At 42.9% G+C, this 18,012-nt stretch overlaps 1 protein-coding gene across 3 annotated transcripts in view; it reads left to right on the top strand.

Annotated features, from left to right (window-relative positions):
- EFCAB6 (EF-hand calcium binding domain 6) overlaps window positions 1–18,012 on the top strand; it is a 101,226-nt gene that overhangs the window by 37,703 nt on the left and 45,511 nt on the right. For all 3 annotated transcript variants that reach the window (XR_014548613.1, XM_083615507.1, XM_083615506.1), the window contains exons 12-18: window positions 4,840–5,010; window positions 6,663–6,734; window positions 6,855–7,015; window positions 11,257–11,424; window positions 13,860–14,031; window positions 16,693–16,807; window positions 17,634–17,749. Coding sequence is in view for 2 of the 3 variants with exons in the window: in XM_083615507.1 (XP_083471633.1) it covers window positions 4,840–5,010; window positions 6,663–6,734; window positions 6,855–7,015; window positions 11,257–11,424; window positions 13,860–14,031; window positions 16,693–16,807; window positions 17,634–17,749 (975 nt within the window). In the remaining variant the exon portion in view is untranslated. The remainder of the gene's footprint in view (window positions 1–4,839; window positions 5,011–6,662; window positions 6,735–6,854; window positions 7,016–11,256; window positions 11,425–13,859; window positions 14,032–16,692; window positions 16,808–17,633; window positions 17,750–18,012) is intronic.

Below are 18,012 nucleotides of genomic sequence, written 5' to 3'. Positions count from 1 at the left end.
CAGATCACTGGAAGTTAGAAACAGATTTTTGAAGAGCTGGTGTAATTTTCTTTACATGTCTGTGAATGAAAAGACTTCAGACTTACTTTTTAAAAAGTCAAGCTGAAAATTCACAGGGGCCACTTTTCAGTGCTTTGGGGATAGGTTGAAAACCTGCACGGTTGTGTAAATCTTTGGGATCAGGTGAAAAACTTTCAGGTAGGGATATGAAAGTGTGTCGGGGGGTCGTGGTTACTTATTTTTCAACAAGTTGACTGAGGATTTGTGCTTTGTTTTTGCTTTTTAAAAAACTTGACGCACTATTCCCAGATACATTTTTTGGGGGGGGGGATGGCGGCTGCTCCCTTCCCAGGGCCATACTGATCCACATTTTAAAAGAGCACGCCACCCAGGATGCAGAGTATAGCCCAGCCTGTATTCGGTATTCAAAGTGATTCTGCTTTTGTTAAAGAGAGTGTTAAAGGGGGGGGTTTAAATCCTTGGACACCTTGTCAAAATATTAGGGCCTCCTGCTACCTTAGAAGTGTTGCAGCTCCCCACAAAAGTCTATGTTGCTGTTCCCCCCCCACCTCCATTCATGGGAGAGGAATGGTCTCACAAAGGGGTTTCTGTGTGAATTTTACCCAGCCCTGTTTGAAATATCCGGGGACAGTTCCAATACAAGATTCAACTTGCTCTCCATTATCCTCTATCATTTCCCCAATTTCCTGTTCGTTGAGTAAACATAGTTTATCCCACAGATTTGTTTTGATCTGACTTAGGTAGATCAGTGTGTTTGAAATCTGAAGCATTTGAAAGTTTCTGTTAGAGAATGGAGAACTGAGCTGAAAGCTTGGAGACCGTACTGTCCACACACAGACACACCTGGCAGCATTTCCCCATTAACACATTCACCATGTGATTCCCGATTGGCGAGGATAGCCCAGAGATAACTCTCTAGGAAACTGTGTCCTTACTCTGAATTAGGATAGGTGCACAAAGAGAGTTCAGGGGGCTTTTGTGTAAGGTGTAACTAGAAGCAAGATTGCAAGGTTACAGTTTAAGCCACACATCCAGTGATTGGTACGGCATTTCATAACGCATGTCATGCCAAGTCTGGCCAGTGCAATTTGAGGGGAAATGCATGTGGAGGTAGCACAAAAACAGGAGGCTGCTAGATACAACTTTGTATCTTAAAAATTGTGTGAGTGATATCTTTGGATTTGCTAAGCAAATAATAAACTAGAGAGCAAATTAAAGCTTTCATAGTCTGGATGGCAGCAACTAAATGAGCGGTAGGCATATCTTCAAAATTCCTAGTGGCATGTTTATTACAGATTTGTATATAAACGCTAGATTGCAATTCTTGACTTACATAGCAATTTCTGTCTCTTTTTGCACCAGCTCTGGCGACATCAGTTGTGCACTAAATCCCTCACAAAAGAGAGAATTCTCCTAACAATTTACAAAGTAGAACTCGCAGTTTCACATACCACAGTGGATAATGGGAGCGCATAGTAGATTAAGCCCCTCATTCAAGCAAGAGATTAAAATCCCACTGAAATTGCAGAGAGCTAAAGGCTTTAATGAAGAAAATTATTTGGAGACAAGAGATATTTGAGATAAAAGAAAATGTTGGCTGCAGGAAATTTAGGGTTTGCTCATGCTAGCTGGTGGTCCCTCACACAGAGCTAGTCTGTACTGCAAATTGCAGCAGAGATGCAGACAGGCCCAAGGTGGAGGCATCAGTTCACGCAAATGTTGACAGCATGAATGCTCTCTGTCCACAAACCTAGTGACCCCCTCTTAAGGCAGTCCTGTGCATATGTGGGTCTCAGTGGGGAAGCGGTCTCTGGGTAGTGTGAACCACTTTCCAGTTCAGGTGTTATAGTTCAAAGGTGATGTCTGTAAGGCTACATTATATTTCTCAGGAAGTGATCTAGCCAGTACATCTTTTTTATTTCTGTGCAAGTGCAGAAGTTCAGAGGAAGTGATTGGCGGCTGCAGCCACATTAGTGTCAGAGATCAAACTCATATCTGCTAGATCAGGCATAGGCAAACTCGGCCCTCCAGATGTTTTGAGACTACAACTCCCATCATCCCTGACCACTGGTCCTGTTAGCTAGGGATGATGGGAGCTGTAGTCCCAAAACATCTGGAGGGCCATGTTTGCCTATGCCTGTGCTAGATTCACTCTAGCATAAATGGTTGCTGACGAGCATCCTAATAGTCAGATTTTGGCAAAGCCCAGACACTTACTTCAAACATTCAGAGTCTGTGACTTTGTATTAATTGGGACTTTGAACACAGTACCAGAAAAGTGCAGTTTGAGATTTCGGAAACAATACTGTTTTGGTGTGCCCTGCCAAGCAAAGCTGAGTGGTCCAAACAAATGGCTCAGTTCTTACCTAAAAGCTGGTTTCCTGTTGAGTGCAGCTATTGTCCATCTAGCTGAGTACTGTCTACCCTAACTGGCAATGGCTCTCCAAAGTTTCAGAAAGGGAGTCCTTACCCAACCCTACCTGGAGACAGAAGGGTTTGCAAATAGGACCTTTTGCATGCAAAGCTACATCCCTCCTCCTTTTTGTTGCTACTCCCAAAGCGTAAACTGGGACACGGCCCCTTTTGGACTAAAACATCGGCAGCTGGCTTTCACAAGGAAGCGCAGCATTTCCCCCAAGGCTGCCACAGGTAGAGGTGGATAGTCTCTTTTATAGCTTAGAGTCTGGAACGAGGCTGAGGAACACGGCTTGATGGGCTGAGTGAAATAGCCCTTCCATTCCTCACCTGCTCATGAGATGGTGGATATTTCCACACATCACTTCTCTAACAGCGTAACTATTTTCCTCCTGCATAGGCTTCATCTCCAGAACTAATGCAATAACATCAGCCTCTGTGGGAAATGGTTTTAAAGCACAGGAATGGTTTAGAACCATTGGTTAGAAAATAAATATATTAAAACTTAACTATGAATAAATTTGTTTGCTGTATTATTACAGTCACTTTGGCTCTCTGTAGGAAAGAAAAACCAAACGTGAAGTGGTTTATCAAGTACTAGCATTGTTCCAAGTATCTCAGTGGAGCAGGGGAGGGAAAATAGCCACCGGGAGAGTAGTGTTGGAGCCACAACTGGGCAGAGACAATGAGATCAGTTTCCTCCCTGATTTCTACAAAGCAGCATTGCAGAGAGGGTAGGTGGGTGGGAATTTCATTTTCCTCCTTTCCCAGATGCAGCACGAAAGGAAAGCATTTGTCTCCAGCTCTCTCCCCCCTTGGCTGCATCACAACATTTCCCTCACATGCGCCATGGTAGGCCCCCTGCCTCAGGGTCCCCCGTTTGCACTCGAAGGCCTTGGATCTAGAGGATGTGTAAACACAAATGCTCCACTTGAAGGGGAACCCATAGCATCTCCTACGCAGTCCCAGCCTGAGGATGTGACTCTCCCACTTGTCTCAGAATCGGAAGAGGACTTCCCTGCATTCCCTCCAGATGTGCAACCGCACAGGAACATGCAACTGCAGAATAAGCTAAATGTTGCCACGGCTCTTACAGTAGGTCAGAGCTACAGGAAGCAAAGGCCATGCCAGGATTATTAAGCCCTCTGATGACTCTGGTCCCTGGTTGAGAAAGCATCTTCTCTCATTCAGCTGCCAGGACCCAGTGGGAGCTGGCCATGGTCCTGATCTGCTTGGCCCCTGATAGTCCTTTGCACATCCCTTGCAGGCTCCAAGCCCCAGCAGAACAGGATACCGTGCTAAGCACAGGATGCAGGTGAACTGGCAACAGCAGCCTGCCTGTGCTTTCAGATGAAATAAAGGAGGACGTCTGCCCATGATCAAGTTGTTTCATAGCCTGGCTGGCTACCGTATCACCAACCCTGCCCTGCCGTCTTCCTATTGCAGCCAGCCAGCTTGTCTTCCAAGCTGAGCACTGATGAGGAAAAAAAACAGGAGGAAGTTGTGATTAGGGGAATTGTATCTAAATGAGTACACAGGCATTTTATGGTTCCCACGCCACCCTTGTACATGGTTTCCTGTGCATTGTTATATACCCTTATTTCCATCAAGAGAGTTTTATGAAATTAACACCTCTAAACTGTCGGTGGTGCTTAATTTTTAGAAAGAAAGATGCTGGATTCAGCCCTTGGATTGAAAACAGATGCTGGGACTCACCCTACTGAGCCCTGGCACAGATTCAGTCCTGTCTGTTGGTCAATTTTGACAAGCAATGTTATATATCAGTTGCTGAACATTCATTTCTCAGCATATTTTCACATTTGTTTATAGTGTGTTGTAGTTTTATCAATAGTAAGCTGTAGTGTAGCGTGCATGGCATCCATTTAGTGTACTTGTTCTATGTCTTCTTATTTGACTGGCCTATGACTGCATGATTTGCTCATCAAAAATATTTTCATTGGCCCATTGGGACTTGCTTTTGAGTAACTTGTCTAGGGTCATACTGTTAGATGATACCCTAGAATGTCTTCTACATTGCCCTAGCAAGATCCCATGTACACACTTTGAGAAAAATGCAATGATAAGAATATTAAGAGCAAGAAATAGTGTGATTTTTTATATATATAAAAAAATCAGCCTGGAAACACTGGTATTCAGGCATATATATTTCAAGTGGTATTGGCCAGCAAAAGGTAGAATAGTCACTTATTTAGAGATTAGTGACTTTTCAATCAGTTCCAAATGCGGACAGAAGCATAAAACTATCCATTTAAAGCAACAGTAAAACAAAAATTAAACCAGAATAAAGACTCCTAAATACAGTACAGGAGAATTAAAGAGGTTAATGTCACTGCCCAGTAAAATAGGACTAAATGCTCTTTTATACATTCTGCACCTTTCCAGAATCAGGATGGAAAAATTACAAGAAATGAGCTCCGTCGCATTTTGGATTGCATCATGTTCCGAATAAGTGATGATGACTTTCAAGAACTAACCAAGATCATTGACCCAGAACACACTGGGCAGCTCAGCTACAATAAATTTTTAAATCTGTTTGAAGAAAAGGAATCACTAGTAAGCATTTCTTATCAATCAATCATTTATTTATTGTGTTTGACTAGAAGCTATTACAAATGCAATTACAGATTGAGCATTTATTATCACTAGAACCTGTGTATGAGAATAAGAGAGAGAGAGATTCAAACAAGTTTCAGTAGAATCTTGTGCTTTGAATATAGCTAAATTATTGAAAAGAAATCTAGTTTTAATGGAAGTTAAAGTTGTTTCAAATGCTTGTTCCTGAATTGTTATTTGCTTCCAAAGCAGTTAACATATTCCTACTGTTTAACACTTCTAAGACTGAGTCACATGAAGCCTGAGCTGGATAAACGTATGAAAGGCTGTAGCACATGGCAGATTTTCACCTTGCCCCTTGGTGGTGGCCAAGGAGCAAGGGAACAGCAGAGACAGTCATTTGCCTAAGTCTGGCAGAGGAATCAGTGCACCAAAGCACCACCATTTCTTTTGCAAGAGCATTTAAGAAGATCAGATGCAGCGTGAGACAATTCTCAGTTTGCATACCCCACCTTGCAAATGCTTTGCTCCAACACTTCCTAAACCAAGGAGGCAGCTGCGGTGCTCCCCCCCCTTAAAATAGCTGCTCCTGGAGAATGGAAGTGTGGCATGGAGCCCATCTCCTGAACAAGGCTTCTAACAACATGAGGTACCTTTGGTCCGGGTTCTGCACTGGCTCCCCAATGCTTTCAGACTCAGATCAGCACAGTAGTTTTCACTTCTAATGCCCTCAAGCACATTGTCCTTTACACTAAGGGAGCAATCCTGTACCCAAGAAGCTGATGTAAAGCAAGCCAGCATAAAGTATTCCAGATCCTGACTCCATGCAGGAGTGGGGCTGTTGCTGACTGAGCCATTCTAAGCCCAGCAGAAGGAAAAACCCATCTCCTCCCCACCTGCCTCCCCAAAATTTCTTCTAAAGGGTTGGGACAGCGTACAAGATCAGGAAAAGGAGGATAGCTCCATCTGTCAAGAAGAAAGGCTTGCACTGACTGAAAAAACATAGTAGTATGGTGTTGAATTCCTTCCCTTTGTTTTCAATAACTGTTTTTAAAGGATGCAATCTGGTTCATAGGTGCCAGCTCCCTGGGCGCCCAAGCACCCTAAAAATTCCCCATGAAGGGGCCGGCACCCACAAATTTCAGTGCCAGGGCAATGCATGCTGCATGGCATTCACGGTCATGGGGCCAAGTTGGAACTCCTGATTCGATGCATTTGCCTGGGAGCCTTTCTTCAGTTCTTGAGCTGAATGCTGGTTTGGCTGAGAGCCTCTGCACACTTTCTGGGCCAGTCATCTGCCACACAGTTCTGTGTGTGCATCCCAAAACAGCAAGTGGCTGTGCAGCTGCATAAGGAGTTACAACCTGGCACATATTCCTGAGTGCTTCATGGAAACTCAGGCTCCCATTATCCACATTTTCTGTGTGAGCACAGCAGGTGGGAGGGGGCACCAGAGGCCAATCGTAGAATCATGGCATTATTTCATTCATTTTTGTATCCCTGTGGTCTTTTCTTTTTCCTAGTATATTACAAAATGTATTACTTTCTACTTAATTTTCAAACACAAAAATCTGTTGCCTTTGCTCTTGTGCTGCATTTAGGAAATAGTATGGTGGAAAGGTTGTAATTCAAGTGCTTTTTTACCCAATTAGACAGATTCAAAAATGATTAATGGGTCAAAGAAGGCAAAAAAGCCAACTTCTGTCCTTGAAGCGTGGCACATTGTAAGTAACACAAAGCTTTTTGAACAGTAAATCAAGATTTTCCAAGTACTTAAATGCATAATTATCTATTCAACCGTTTGTAAATATTTGAATTTCCTCATCAAAATGGTTGCATATTAGGCAGAAGATGTCCTAACTGAGCAGATCAAAGGGTACTGGAATGAATTCAGCAAAGCTTTGCAGGCATTTGATCCTCGAAATAACGGCATTATCAGCAGAAATAATTTCCGAAAAGTCCTTCTCCTCTACTGTCCCTCGTTAACTGATGACCATTTTATCGCGTAAGTTGTTGGTTTGCTTTTCATTTTCCATTTTAATCTTAGCTCTGAAACTCCTTCTTAGGCAGTTTAATTTCTTGGCTTCTCGATGTCATGCGCACACTTGAAAAAAACCAGAGCTTTATCTAGCCTAAGCATAGGTGCAGCACTCATGCACAAAGCTTTCCCACGGACTCAGTAAAGCCCTGTTTGGAAGGGACAAATCTCATCCAAGACTAAAATTAGGTGTTCGTTGATTTTCCCAATGTAGTCAATTACAGAAAACAAGACAAGATGAGCCTCTGGCCAGGGGAAGCTTAATGTCAGTCTGAGGAAAGGCCGTCCCCTATCCAAGCCATTGAAGGAGACTTCAAGGTGACACCTTTTCTGCAGATAGCCATACCACACAGTCCCCACCACCTTGCTTGAGTTTGCCTTCTGACCTTCTTGGCAATTTGGCTGATGCATTAGCTTAGATTGCTGCAAGTGCTGCATGTAGTAGAAACGCTTATGCTATTGATGCATCCTCACATTGACCCTGGAACTTTTTGGTTCTTGCTGTTGGGCTCCAGCGGAGCATTTGTAGCTATCCATCCATCCATCCATCCATTTCTGAGTTCCCATGGGAGCCCAGTTCCCAGTTGCCCAAACGAGTCTCAGCATCCCATCACAATCAATTGCTTTCAGCATTGCTACCAAAATAGGATTAATTTGTGTGGGGGCACTTTATGAAAAAAAAAGGCTCTGATGTGTGTTTTGCTCTTTTTGCTGTTCTATCTCCAGTTATTGGGTTTGTTTGTTTTTTGTTAATTCCTCACCTGTCTGCCGCTGTTTTGAGCTGTATTTTGATAGCTTTAATCTCATCCAGAGCCGGCCTACCTGCTCCATCTGTTTATCTCAGTCTTTGGCACAAATACGACAAAGGAGGGGGTGTGAGAGTCATAAAAATGTTACCTTTAATGACACTGGAACCACGATTTACCTCACTGAGTCATTTTCTATTGACTTGAGTGGCTACAAGTTGAACATAAAGATTCACTTCTACCCATGGCTCAACTCTCTCTCTCTGACATATAGCCAGGAAACTAAGCTTTACACTCTTTAGTCTTCTTCTTTAGAAGAAGTGTGCATGCACACGAAAGCTCATACCAAGAACTAACTTAGTCATAAAAATGTTACCTTTAATGACACTGGAGCCACGATTTACTTCACTGAGTCATTTTCTATTGACTTGAGTGGCTACAAGTTGAACATAAAGATTCACTTCTACCCATGGCTCAACTCTCTCTCTGACATATAGCCAGGAAACTAAGCTTTACACTCTTTAGTCTTCTTCTTTAGAAGAAGTGTGCATGCACACGAAAGCTCATACCAAGAACTAACTTAGTTGGTCTTTAAGGTGCTACTGGAAGAAAAAAAAAATTTTTGTTTACACTCTTTAGTTAGGGTCAAACTAGATTATTGTTACTATTTATTTCATTTATCAATCACTTCCCATAAAGCATCCCAAAGTGATTTGCGATATGACATATAAAACATGAGGAAGGTGAGAAGGATACTTGGAAGATGGAGGGGGGGTCTTGGGAAGGAATGTGCCTTGGGAACTGAGGGGCTGGCAGGATGACTAATGTGGAGCTTGGAATTCTTCACTGAATTAGGCTTTCAAGAGTCCCCAAGATTTGTGAACCTGTGAACTTCAATGGCCTGCCTGGTACTTGTGTTCTACAAATTGGGTATGCCTCTATAAGGGCAATAGTTAGGTTTTTGATGAATTACGAATATTTTGGGCAGAGAAAGAAGGAGAGGTGAGAGTAGAAATGCTTTAGACAAGGACAAAGGACCAACCCAAACACAGAAACAATCCCTCTCTCATTCTTGAGTTCTCCCCCGTACATTTCTCCATAATTATGCTGCAGTAGCAGACTGCTTTTGAAAAATTAAGGCTGACCTCCTTGGGAAGCAAAGAGGTAAAACACAGTTCACATACTGCACTAAGTCGAAAGCTAAACTGCCTCCAGACTATCCACGAGGTGTCAGACTTTGGTTACAGCTCATGGTTAGTCTAGAGAGAGCTTTATCAGGAGCCTGGATTCAGACAGCACACCCAGCCAAACCTTGGCTTAGTTCAGTGCGGTGCAGCAGCAAAAAAGGCTCTTTCTTGGGAGCTTTCGTATTTGTGCTAGGTCATAGTGTGACATGCAAACCAGGTCATTGTCTGCAAGATACATATGATATATCCATTGCAGGATTGGACAGCATGACAAGTTCTGCTGGTTGGGTGTTTTAGCTTTAAACTCTGGACCCGGTTCCAGACTTTCTGCTGCGTTCTAGGTTAAGCAATTTGACAAATAGCCTAACAGGAATGTAGTTGGAGCTTATCCATTATTGGTTATGGTACTGTAGAATCATAGAGTTGGAAAAGACCCTGAGGAACATCTAATCTAACCCCCTGCTATGCAGGAAGAGGCAGTTGTCTGTTACTGGGGATCAAACCTGCAACCTTGGGGTTCTCAGCACCGTGCTCTAACCAACTGAGCTATCCAGCTGCATTACTTGAATTTGTGATTCCTTCTCCTTCGTAGCTTACAGTGGCCCTGCTGCACACCATATATAGGTCTGGTGCCAGGTGCTGGGCACTTTAGGCACAAAAATATGATATCCTGTTTATTCAGGTAGTTAGCTAAAGCTCCGTATGTATATACGGACAAACATGCACACACACATCAATAAAATATATTGACGATTATGATTACTGGGTGCTCCCAGGTTGTCTTTTAACTTCATAGCCAGTCTTTAATGTTGTTTGGCAGCAACTAAGTTAAACTATCAGGATTCAGAGAGAAGTGACTGACCAGCACATTCAAGAAAGGCTGTATTTCTGTCCGTCTGGATTTTAATTTGTGTTGCCTTTGTCAATATTAATCAGATTACTCCATGGAACAGTGGATGGCAGTATTCATTTGCAAACACTGAACTGACAAGGGATTCCAGATCCACGCTGCAACATTTTCACATAAGTCAAATTGACGTGACTTCATTAAATACACTGGAATTGATTGTCATAGAATTGTAGAATCGTAGAGTTTGAAGGTACCCTGAGGGTCATCTAGTCCAACCCCCTGCAAAGCATGTGCAGGAGGTTTCATAACCAGACAGAGGGACTGAACATTCATTGAATCCTGTTTCAAAAGAAGATTTTTGGCAATGAGAAAAAAGAACAAATAACTTTCTGACTTTTTCATATGTCTAGACTCAACATTCTTACTGACTTGTAGATGGCACTTTTGCAAGGGGGACTTCTGTTTGAATTGGACTCCAACGTACCTTGTTCTTACAATGCTTCATTGTAAAGCTATCTTCAATTGTAATTCTGCTCACCTCTCAACTTTAATTTTTGCTTTTAAATGTAATAACCAAGGATATTGTTTTCTTACATAAAAACAAAATCTAAAGTTATTTTCTGACATAATTTTCAGAGCTGTAATAATATAAACAAAATTCAAACCATGCGGTGTTTATAGGATAGTTAAATAATTGCCAATTTTGTGTTGAGCAAAATGCTGTTACCTGCTTTGATCCAGGCAGTAGTCTGGATCATTGTTTAAAATATTCACAATGTTTTCTCTATCAACTAGATTTTAAGGTTAAAAACAAGCATTTATCCAAATTATAAGGCAATTAATTCAGACTCAGGAGACCATCCCAGATATAAAAAGTGCAACCCATGAAGTTATCCCTCGGTTTACTAAGGTGAGAATTGCCTCTCAAAGCAGAAGAAAAGAGTAGGGGCTATGGCATGGGTAGGCAAACTAAGGCCCAGGGCCAGATCGGTTTCTCAATCCGGCCCGCGGATGGTCCGGGAATCAGCGTGTTTTTACATGAGTAGAATATGTCCTTTTATTTAAAATGCATCTCTGGGTTATTTGTGGGGCATAGGAATTTGTTCATTCCCTCCCCCCAAATATAGTCCAGCCCACCACATGGTCTGAGTGACGGTAAACCGGCCCACAGCTGAAAAAGGTTGCTGACCCCTGGGCTATGGGTTGCTAGCACTGGCAATCATCTGAGCATCTTCTGACCTCCCATTATCTTAAGGAATGATAGCAATCTCAGTCCTAACTGCTAGTGTTTACCTATCTCTTCTGTCACAGGCCGAGGCAGATTAACCCTTCTTGGAACCTGACCAAAAGAACCCTAGGGAGCCACACAGATGGACACTGAGAGAAAATATTATGGCCTAACTATTTTAAATATGTTTTCCCCAGATTATACCAGAAATATCAAGATGACACTTCAGAAGGGGTCCTGTACAGGATGCTCTTACATAGTTTAGGAGTTGCCGATTTGCCAAAAGAATTAACTGTTCTCGCTAGCATCCCTTCATCCCGGGGAAGTCAAAGAGAAGAAAAAAAGCAGGCGGACTTTTCAGAAAGGTACTGTGTACATGATTGCGAATGGAGACCGTTCACTGCCAAATACAGAGAAACAAAGTATGTGAAACTTACCATGGGTGGGTTGTTGTTGTTTGTTTTGGGTTTTTTGCCTTATCAAAACTTTTAAGGCTTCTCTTGACCTTCTTATGTTTTGTCTGAAAAAGAACTTCCAGCTTCTCCCTTGTGTGTCTGCTTTCCCTTTTAAGGCATCCAAGCCATTGGTCACCACCACATCTTGTGGCAATCAAGTCCCTCAGCGAATTCTGTGTTGTGCACACAATTACTTTGTCCTGAGTCTCCTGCCAGGCAGTTTCATGACTCTCCCCCCCCCCCAATTCTAATAATGATGGGTGACTTGCATGTGAAAGGAATTTACAAGGATCCTCATAGATGCTCTTGGCATGGTCATGTGATAGAGATATCAGGGACAAGGGTTAGGTTCTGTTTGCAGTGCAACACAGTTCAGTGCTTTACTTTTCTCCATAGAAGTGAGACACACCTGCTCACCTATGTGGGACAAAGTAAAGAGCTGAACTTAGGAACATAATGAGGGCTGCTCAGTACCTGAGAATTAAGCCTGCTGCTATAGCACTCACCCAGGCTTCTATTTCTTGGTGTGCCAGAATGTTGAGTACTGGTGTTTGTGTGTACGTACGTTGTTCATGTACAAAAAGCCTCAAAACCACTTGGCGCTACACAGTGATTAAATCCATGCAAGATGTCCTTCCTGTGGATCTATGCTTCTTCCTGATGGAATAGCGTAAGAGAATCCTTTAGGAAAACCAAAAGAGATGAATATTATTGTTAGCATCTGTCTGTCTCAAGAGAGAATGGCGTGTGCCCACGGGGGTGAAGTCAAACTTCACCGAAGTGAAGCACCAAAGTGACCTCCCCAGGGCTCAAACTTGGGCAGTGTGTATGGAAGTCCTGCTGCCCAGATGACTGATGGGGTCCAAAGGAAAGCAGAGCAAGATGTTGGGCACCAGCTTGGCTGCAAGAGTTGCAGGAATAAGGTGTACAAGGCATCACCCAACCATCTTAGGGACTGCACTCCGAATTCATGTAGGGTTTACTCCTTATCCCTTTCTTCTCCTGACGCTATCCCGCAAGGCAGCAGAGGTTTAGGATCAGAGTTCTCCTCCTAGATAGGCAACCTTCCCAGGTTGACGAGCCCCATCTGCCCCTCACTTCCATGTGCAGCATGAATATTATAAAGACCTGAACGCTGAGCTGGTAGCTGATAGGTTTAGGCTGAGTGTATTATGGTTATGCTTATTTCTGTTCTGCACAGTGTCTTAGCAGATATCGTGGAGAACATCAGATCTACTGAATGGGAGAGCTTCAGCCTCCCACCAAAACGCAGCTCTTCCATGTTGGTATAGCTGTTGCAGGCAAAATAATTCACTGTGATGCACACACATATTGTGTGGATCGTTTCATTCTATAGTTTTGTCAGTAAAGGTAAAGGACCCCTGACAGTTAAGTCCAGTCACAAACGACTCTGGGGTTGCGGCACTCATCTCACTTTACTGGCCAAGGGAGCCAGCGTTTGGCCGCAGGCAGTTTTTCAGGGTCATGACTAAGCGGCTTCTGGTGAAACCAGAGCAGCACACAGAAACGCCATTTACCTTCCCGCCGGAGCAGTACCTATTTATCTACTTGCACTTGTACGTGCTTTCAAACTGCTAGGTTGGCAGGAGCTGGGACGAAGCAATGGGAGCTCACCCCATCGCGGGGATTCAAACCGCCAACCTTCTGATCGGCAAGCCCTAGGCTCAGTGGTTTAGACCACAGCGCCACCCGTGTCCCTTTTTAGTTTTGTCAGTAGGTGACACTAGACTGGGTTTTATCTGAGTTGATTCAGGAAACCTGACAGGTGTGCCCTCTAAGCCTTCCATGGCATATGCCAACTTCTTAACCCACTAAACTGGCTAACATGTCCATGTCCAAGATGTGCAAACAAAACTCTGCTAACCTTCAAGGTCTACTTTGTTTATTTTTAGAGAGTCATAAGTCCATGTGTGCATTTCTTTGTAATACAGATACCTTTGCTTCAATGAATGGAGCTGTCTACATGCACAAAGCTCTGGGTGCACATCAGTGTGCGCTGGGAGGTCTAGGTCAAGTGATAAAGTGCTGTTTTCAAGAGAACATCAACCAGTCTCTAACATTACACCAGTTAGAGACTCTCACAACTCTGGGATTCACTGTCAAAGTTGACTCTTCACTGGTTCTCTTTTCAAATGGACCATGTAGCCATTGACATCTGAGGAGCTGATAATTATAGTTTTATAAACAACTGCTGCTTTATGCACAGCTTCTGGTGGGCGTCTGCTCTCTATTATTGCAGAAATACAGATCATTAATGTTTAATCAGATATTTTATGGTACCATATTTAAGATGCTTCTCTTTGTTGCCAATCTTCCAATTTTAGAATGAAACAGATTGAAGACTATGCCTACAAATTTGCTAAGAATAGATCTGTTGATGAAGTAATTGAAAGGCTGAGGGAAAGTATCCTGCAGCAGGAAGCTACTGTTAGAGATGGCTTTCTTGCCTTTAGCAAACAAGCTAGTGGGAAATTGAATAAAACTGATTTTCGCAAGGTAAATGTAAATTTATTCGGTCATTCAACCTGATGTGGATTGTTTTGCATTGAGATTTCCTGTTATCTCTTCAACTTAAGTTTCTGTCTCTCTTCTCTGTAAAAAAGCTGGCATTAACTCTTGTGAAACTCTTCATAAATAAATGTCTGACACACAAACTGTTGCTGCAGTCCCAAGGCCGTAACAACCCACAGGGGTGATCACTTTTCAGATAGTCCACTATGTGTGGTGGGTGGACTGTGTTGCTCTTTGTGGTTCTCATCCCTGACCAGTGAATTTTTTTTAATTGGTTCCCCCTCTCCTTTGAAAATTAGTCCACTGTGCTCTTTCAAAAGCAAAAAAATAAGCTGCAGAGTGCGATGGGGTTCTGCACCCTATTAAAAAGACCAGGTTCGGATATTTTTGTTTTTTTATTTCAAAGCGCAGCTCAACACAGCCTGGTTATCAACACCTGCTACGTTCAACATCTTTTATTTTGATATTTTGTTCAGATCAGCTGATGAACACTCTGTAGGCTGAATGTTCACTTCCCATAGCTGTGTAGTCTCTTGGCACATTTCTGCACAAAGAGTCAAAGTATGACCAGTTGCATCTTAGCCATAATTCTCTGCATTGTTAAGCTACCTTTGCATTTTGAGTTGGACAATGAAGCTGTGTCGTAGTTTGGATGCACAAATTGGGCCTTTGCATTGGTTCGATAAAAATCCCACTTAAGTTCTGCTGGATCTGGAGACCACACCCTTACTTGCAACTAGGGGTGGCCCTCCCTGCTGCCCCCCAAGACTCACCAGGGTCACATGATGGTGTGGCTTCAGGCAAGCTTTTGCAGCAGGCATGGGTGAGGCCTGCATGGAGGTGCTGCCCTGCAGGATTCCACCACCCAAGGCGGCTGCTTCTGTTTGCCTCACGGGCAGGCCAGCCCTGCTTACAATGGATTGTCATTGCACACTGATGGCCTGATTGAGAAGCTTTCTAGATGCATGAAACTCCTAGATTTCAGCATCAGGAGCAGCCTCCTGCATGCAGTTCCAGTGGCACTTCTGACACAGAGGCAGCTCACCTGTACAGGAGTTCCACCACTCTGCACCTGGAGCTTTGCACCAGAACCATTAACTCTAATTCTGGGGCAAGGCAGATCTTTTTGTATTCATTGTATTTATGCAATCGCGGCTACCTTTTGTATGCCACACTCCTATGGCTCTAGAATTAAGCATTCGATCTGATAGCAAAAGCCTGTACTAAAGCACAAAGCAGCTAATCTCTTTTCAAAAGCTTTGAAAATCTACTGAAAAGAGTGATAATTTGCTAATTAGAGTATTCTCACTTCTTTTTTTTACATTTTTTATGCCATTCAGCCATATGATGCTGTGTCCTTCTTCTTTTAATCTCCAGAGCTAAGAAAGTAAAATAGAATAGAATAGCAAGAATAATCACAATTGAAGCAATTACAAAAGGACAAAAATATGCAGTAGAAAGAATATGCTCAAATTAGAAGTATAGGAATAATTTGCAGTGATTAAACTGGAGGAAGTATTACTAAAGAAGGCCACAATCTTGGAACCACTTGCTTATAGGTCTTTCTACTGAGTTTAATGGTACTCTCCACCATTGGCCACAGTCAGACTTAGTGCGAGGCCACAAGATGTGACTTGTTTAACTGTACTGAGCATGAACTGTCTGCTAGTTCTCACAGTTTTACCAGGAGTAAACCAATCAAGCAGGTGAACAAACCAAAGAGTGGCTGGCTTAGTTTTCCATTCAGGCCAGTGTTTGTGATTTGCTTCTCCCAAACTGTGACGTCAGCTTTAGGTCATGGCTGTTTGTTCATTTATCTTCAATGAGCGTTGGTGTGGACGTAACGCTAAGTGAGCCATTCTGTTTGTTTTCCTGCTCAAGGGAGGAAGGGGGCAAAAAACAAGAGTTTGAACTGCATGCACCAGCACACAGTTTATGCACAGCGTGGTTAATGTCTGAATGCAGCTATCATTTCAACATTGTAGGTGAAAACTATGCTGGGGGGGGCAAGGACTGTTGAGCTTCAGCTTATGACTTGATGGTTGAAAGCTTAATGAGCTACCTAATATGGGGACATTGGTCACTTAAAAACTGTGGCAATGGAATTCCATACCTGCTCATAGAGGGGCTTACTACAAGGTAAACTGGTACAGGATTACAGTTGTAACAATGAAACCAAGAGATTTGACAAGGAAATGTTTTCTTTGTCATCCTACAGACAGGTGGGAACAGCAGGTGCTGTCTTAGAAAATGCATTATCTTCTGTGTGTGAGAGAAGGCAATGTTTCTTCAAAAATGGTTCCTGCCACATGCAACTTTTAGAAGTATATGCACTAAAATAGTTCAAAAAATGTCAAATCTGCTGCCCCATTAACCCTTTCCTAGCTTATTGATTGATTTAGTGAATTGACTAAATGTCGCAGCCCCATCTGAACCAGCAAGTTCTCAAGTAGGAGAACCCTTATTTGAAGCAGGGAAAAATTGGCTTGATCCAACCTGAGTTAAGCACTTACAAGTCCTATTTGATTTCAGTGGAAGGGAACAGAGCATTTCCTGTTGAAATCAGTGGGCGTTAAAAGGGGCAGAATTGTGCCTAGTCTTTTACAAAAAAACAACCCCACTCCTGCTTTTTTCTTTCTCTGCCAGCTGTTGGATGATATTGGGATGCCAATGGATGATGAGCAGTTTAATCTACTCATTGAAAAATTAGGATTCCCTGCTGGAGGGCTGAGTTATCTTGATTTTGTCGCAATATTTGAAGGTAACTGGATATTTATTGATACCTTACTATAAATATTCTGAAAGAATGTAAACCTTTTTTTTCCCTTATTGGCTGGGAGGACTTCTGAGCTTTGCTTATTCTGGGAATAAGTGTTCTTCACTAACAGAAGAAAGCAGCAACCCCATGAGTAAGCAAGGCTCAGCCATTTCCTCTAAAGTTGTTCAGGTTAAGGATGGGGTCCTCTTGTGCAACGGTGGCTTCCCCTGGCAGCCTGTTGGGTAGGGAAGAATGGGGGGGGGGAGAGAGAGAGAAACAGGGCCAGAAAAAAAGAAAAAATGGCAGTGGGGGCACTGGCAGTATGCGAGATTGTGGCCCTAGACTGAGAAAAGCTTGCCAGCCTGCTACGTATATTTGCAGCGAGCAGTTCAGGCAGTAAATGTTTTTATTGTCCAAATATTACAAACCTGAAGAGGTTTGTGATATCTGGGGCCTAGGGGTTACGAAATGTTTTTTGAAAGCTGTGTTTTCTTGGCAAATAGCTGACCACCTAATTTATAACTTTATACAGTAGGTTATATTTATAGTCTGTCCCCGCCCCCAATTCTCCAAGGAGATTATTGTGGTTCTTCCCTCACTTTATCCTGACAACAGCCCTGTGATTTACGTTTGTTTGAGAGGGAATGACGGCTCCAACATCCCTGCTCCGTGAGCTGCGTTAGCCGAGTGGGGATCTCAAATGGGGTCTCCCAGGTGCTAGTCCAACATTCTGACTGGTATATCACACTGGTTTCTAGTGTCAATGATTTGAATCTATTTCATGATTTTGTGGACCATTGGTCACTTTGGCCTGATGTAACTATTTCAGATTCTAGAATGAGTGGACACTCTCCAAATCGACGGGCCAATGCCAGCAAGTGTCACTTTGTGTCCGCTGAGGAATGCCTCGGCCAGTATTGTGATAAGCTTGTGGAGGAATATGGGGTAAGTGCAGCCAGCTCTTTCCTGTTACAGTATTTATTGATGTCATGTTTTATTGTTATGTATTTGCATTTCTTTGCACATTTTCCTCATGTGTTGCTATTGTAAGGGAGAAAATGGTATCAATGGAACCCTCAGGGCCTTTGAATCATAGAATCGTAGAATTCTAGAGTTGGAAGAGACCCCAAAAGCCATCTAGTCCAATCCCCTGCAATGCAGAAATCTCAACTGAAGCATCCATGACAGATGGCCATCCAACCTCTGCT

Source organism: Podarcis filfolensis, assembly GCF_964270895.1.
Source record: "Podarcis filfolensis genome assembly, chromosome: 5".
NCBI classification, from domain to species: Eukaryota; Metazoa; Chordata; class Lepidosauria; order Squamata; family Lacertidae; genus Podarcis; species Podarcis filfolensis.
The sequence above is the reverse complement of the archived record's forward strand: the minus strand, read 5'-3'. Positions and strand labels throughout refer to the sequence as shown.